Source organism: Vollenhovia emeryi, unplaced genomic scaffold (assembly GCF_000949405.1).
Source record: "Vollenhovia emeryi isolate VEMERY1.0 unplaced genomic scaffold, V.emery_V1.0 DF939444.1, whole genome shotgun sequence".
In the NCBI taxonomy this organism is placed as follows: Eukaryota; Metazoa; Arthropoda; class Insecta; order Hymenoptera; family Formicidae; genus Vollenhovia; species Vollenhovia emeryi.
The window spans coordinates 43,618-48,928 of NW_011966922.1; the positions used below are offsets into that span (position 1 = coordinate 43,618).

The 5,311-nt window shown below is 34.7% G+C and overlaps 1 protein-coding gene across 1 annotated transcript in view; it reads right to left on the bottom strand.

Annotated features, from left to right (window-relative positions):
• Positions 1-3,464: 3,464 nt before the first annotated feature.
• Positions 3,465-5,311, bottom strand: part of LOC105557611 — a 3,562-nt gene continuing 1,715 nt past the window's right edge. Inside the window, exons 2-3 of the mRNA XM_012004891.1 lie at positions 3,614-4,615; positions 3,465-3,541 (exon numbers count right to left, since the gene is read on the bottom strand). Of these exons, the coding sequence (XP_011860281.1) occupies positions 4,453-4,615 (163 nt within the window). The 3' untranslated portion in view covers positions 3,465-3,541; positions 3,614-4,452. The remainder of the gene's footprint in view (positions 3,542-3,613; positions 4,616-5,311) is intronic.

A 5,311-nucleotide genomic window follows, 5' to 3' on the forward strand; every position in this document is an offset into this window, starting at 1 on the left:
CTGGTTATACTGTGCATTGGTCACGTTCAGCAGAACGTTTATTTTGCAACTGTTGAACATCTTCTGTACTGAGATTAGATTACATTTTTAGAACCAGAGGAATAATCCAATAATAGCACAGAAAAAACTTCCAACAGTTGCAAAATAAACGTTCTGCTGAACGTGATCATTGACTAATATAACAAAGTCTATTGGTTTGTCGTGGCCGTGTCGGTCCAGTGCTTGGGCCGGGAGTCATCATCCAGACCAACAACATTGTATGTAAAGCCCGCTGCAAACGATGCTATTTTTCCCGCTGGATTGCTTGCAATCTAATAAATTACTATCGTTGCACCATTCAGCACTCAGGATTCCTAGTAATTTAGTAAATCGCAAGCAATCCAGCAGGAAAAATAGCATCGTCTGCAGCGGGCTTTAATAAGAATTTCATTTTTTCTGTAGCAATCAGTGCATCCGCTAAATCTTTTATAGATAATAAACAAACTAATATACCTAGAAAACCAGTTTTCTTTTTTGTATAGATAATTTTTTTATCATCTAAATAAATATTTTGTAGATATTCCACGTATTTCTCGATATCATCTTTAATGCGGTTAATGTTGAATAACCCTGCTGAAAATACCCGATTCAAACTGATAGATATCGCATTGATTTCTATAAAAATTCATCGGTTTCAATTCGATATCAATCGGGCCAATCGGGCACCGGATTGGTGGAAATGCAAGGTCAATCGGATTCAATCCGTAATCTGATTCAATCCGGTATTTCCAGATAGAATTGAAGCAGTAACAATCGGTTTCTATCGGATTTTCTGACGAAGTCTGTCAATCGTTTTTAATACAATTTTTCCGGATTGACTTGAATCCGCGCCAATCGGTTCCATTCGGCAAACTTTTATCACGGGTTGAAACCGATAGACGCGGATCAAAATCTATCTGGAAATTCCTGATTGAACACGATTCAAATCTGACCCTATCCGGGTCAATCGGTATTTTCCGCATTAAGAATCCAGATTCATGCAGATTCAAAATTTTCAATCGGTTTTAATTGGGTATTTTCAACAGGGAATGATATTGGCGCTTGACTTATATTTTTACACAATAGATTTCTACTATTAAGTAAATCAAATATATTATTCATATTTCGAATGAATAATGACGTAGTTGCTGAATCACGAAACTGTTCCAGGTTTAAGAATATTGCACAAAAATCTATAGCATTTGCAACACTAGTGCTTAGCGTTTCAATGGCCAGCTTTACTCTCATCTTTTCCTGTTACCAATTTAAATGACGTATCCTTACTTTTGTAGCAGCATGAAGTTGCTCCTTTTCTTGCAATTGTACTAACAATAAGTAGGAAATATATTTCCACTGTATTTTATTTCTATCAATATCATATATGTTTGTACTACTTGCAAATGAATTTCGAATTAACTTTATCATGTGAACTGCATCCAATAGGGTATAAACTTTTTCTTTCGTTTGTGGATGTATAAAGTACGGTTGCAGATTCTTTGGACATAGATTTGCATCCAAGCATTGCGTTGTAGAAATATTTGCTGCAGAGCCATCCATAATAATATGAATAACAGTGGCACCTTCATGTAAGGATGCTAATACTGATTTTATTAGATTTGCTCTTTCAGTGCCGTTTAAAGATTGTATCAATTAGTATGCAATTGTATTTTCCAGTTACTATTAACACACATAAAAGGAAGTATGCATATTTTGCCTCTGGAAGATTGTCGTTATATTCAGAACTTGTTCCTAAATCAATGTATCCATAACATTTATCATTGTCGATTTCTACAACTTCTCGTATAGACATATCGTCGACAGTTAGACTAAAATATAATTATGGAAAGTTTAAGCGACTTTAAACTTTCGCTTAATTGCGCACAGGCCTGACTGAATTTAAGAAATTGCGCTTGAAAAGAACCAAAACCCATGAACGAAACATCGCGCATTGTACATTTATTTAATTAGCTGTTATTAAATATGTGCCAGTTAAAGTCGCTTAAACTTTCCATTGTTGTTTATTACTGGCAACCCTAAAGAGATTATCAGATTTAAAATATAATTGTTTCTCTTCTGACATTCCCATATAGCACCAAAGCTTTCAGAAACATTTCAGAAAACATTGTTGCAATGTTGCAATGTTTCTGAAATGTTTCTGAAAGCTTCGGTGCTATATGGGTTGCTTCGTTAACTTTTGCTTCTACTACTCTTAAAGCTTCTGTTGTAATACCAGGTTTTCCTTCCACAGAGAAATACCACTTTCTTATTGTAAAATATTCGAAAATGTCCTACGAACATACTCGTACGCTTTCGTAAAATAAAACTGTAAACTCGGTCTTAATCTGTTGTTGCACTGTTACTGCAAAAGTTTTTAGCTCACTTGGAAATGCTCCTCTCTTATTACTTTTCAAATGTCTCTCTATCATCTCCTTTTCTATTAACGACAGTATTCTCTTGCAGGAAAATGCATTTTACATAATTAATATATGATTGTTTTGTAAGTTATTATTTTCGTCGATGTCTATTTCATTAATAAGAAAGACCAATGATTAAAGATTAAGACCAAGTTTACAAGTTTACTACATCTATTACAGACGTAATCTACTCCTTTCCAATGCTTTCCTTCTAATGTTATACAATATTTGAAGCAATTACGTTTTGTATATTTCTTACTTGTAAGTCTTCTGCAGCATTTGGAGAGTAACTGCTTATCTTGCAAATGCTTTGTAAGCGATATTAATAAATCAAATTTCTTCTTATATCTTCTGCATTTCTGTTGACATATCTTTAACGCTTTCCTTAACCGTTCAATTTCCTTTATGTGTTTATCATTGTTATCATATTTCATGCTCTGTACAGTTGCACTACGCAAAGAAACATTTATAAGTAAATTTATCTTTTCATTATTAACAATAATTATTAAATTGTATATTACTCTAACTCTTTGTTACTTTACCTCTGATCAAACTTAGTCATACAACTTTGTTTTGAAATTATAGACTCATGTTGCTGTGGTAATGATGGAATTGTAGACTCATGCTACTGTGGTAATGATGGAATTGTAGACTCATGCTGCTATGGTAATGATGGAATTATAGACTCATGATGCTGTGGTAATGATGGAATTATAGATTTCTCGCAATCATACTCATTCTTTGGCTGCCTCTCATTCTGATAAAATATAACGTATTCTTAAATAATATACAAAACAATATTTACAATGTGAACAAGAGTAAATATGAAATTTGACATACCGTATCGTGTATACTTTGTTTTAATTCATATGCCAAATATACTTTGATTTTAATGGCATATTAAATTTAGTTGGTAGAGCACCTGTTTTTAATATAAGCTTGCCGGAAGCAGTTATCACTTAACATTCTTTTTCAAAGTGGTGACTACGTATTACTGACATTGCAGTATGTGAGAAATTACGTTTTTTTTTCACTTATTGCAAGTCATCGATGTTTCTTCTCCATGTTTTTTGGAAACATACAGTCTGTTAAGAGCGTGCACAGTTAATCTGTAAAAAAATTTTTTTATTATTTTTAAGTACATGTATTTGTTGTACTCCATGAGAAGAAAAATGCATTACCATTAATAATGTGTCCAGTCGCCACTGGCGTCGATAATTGCCTGGCATCTCCGAGGTATACTTTCCACTAAGTTGACGGCGTATTCGTTCGGTAAAGATCTCCAAATGCAACGAATTTGTCGTGTCAGCTGCTTTAGAGTGCACACTTTTTTTCCTCGAAGCTTGTGCTTGAGATATGCCCACACATTTTCAATCAGATTTGTATCTGGCGACTGCGACGGCCAATCAAGAGTGACGGTGCCAGACTGCTCTTTCCACTCGGTACAAAGCCTGCTCCGGTGTTTTGGGTCGTTGTCCTCCTGTAAGACCCAGTCCTCGTTTCTTCTTTTGAAGCATTGTTCAGCAGTAACAAATAACGGTAACAAATATTTTTTATAAATTTTGAGCATCTTCGGAGCATCTAAGTTGTCTATAAACAGGTATAATGTTCCGAATCCCTGTTTTGAAAAGCAGCCTCACAGATAGACCTTTACAGGGTGTTTAACGGTCCATTGAACTAATCTATCGGTGGAAGTTGACCAGGCACGTGGAATGGTTGTATATCCCCAAACAGATGCTTCCTCCGTAAAGATCACGTTGCTCCAATAGCTGCGTTCGGCAAAAAAATCTGACAATGAGATGCGAGCGAGCAGATGTCGAGCTTGAATCACGTGATCTCTGAGCAAGCCGAGCACTAATCTCAATGCCGAACGAATCAGAGTTTTCAGAGCTGTTTCAGCCGTTTAATTCTTTTCACGTGAGTTCCATTGATACTGTTTAAAGTTTTAGAAATCCGAATTCTTATGTCAACTAATTTTGGTTTGTAATGTCATTTTGTCTATATCGTGTTTTTCACTTTTTTATTTCAGAATTGTTAGCATTTCTGATTGAGTAAGGTCACTCAAATGTTCCTCCATCTCCAATATTTCCAGAATATTCAGAACAAAATCCAACATTACTTGAAGACATATTGATTGAAAATTACTTTTTTCTTCCTGTTGTATCAAATCTTCCAATCTTAACCTAGAACAGACAGTTTACATCGAACAGGTTCAAACCTCACTTAGATCACAGTATAACCAGTAGGGGCACTCGTTCTTTTGTTTCACGTTCGCGCCGATCCGTACTGCGCTTCCGACATGTTTTTATAATGACCAATTACAGAATTTCTGTACGTGTTTAGTGCAAAGTCGGTGTGAAGGCACAATTTCATGCAGCGAATAAAAGCTGGCGTTTTACCCCCTCTCCATAAATTCCTGCCAGAATGGCGAATGTAGCGAATAAACGCTCAAAGTTCGACACAGTCCAACTAGTAGCGAATTGATCCAGCAACGCTGAAATTTAAATTATTTTACTTTGTATAAAAATGAAATTATGGCTGAAGGATTTAATGAATTGACAGCATCCGAAAATATAAACGAAGTTAGTACATATTATCTACAATATTTTATATAATAGTATTAATTACATATATGCATTAACTAAAAATTTATAACATTAGGTTTGTTTGTGTCACATGTTCCAATATACTTCTACTCCAATGTGCTCTAATACGTTTATTACAAACCTATTATTTCATACATGCACTAAAAAATACTAAGTTAAAAAATTTAATTTGGTTAAGTCAAACAAACCTCAAGGTTAATGCTAATCGTTCTGGTGGTGAAATAGATTGTCGAATAAAGTCCTGCTTCTGCAATTTGGATCCGATTATTCCTA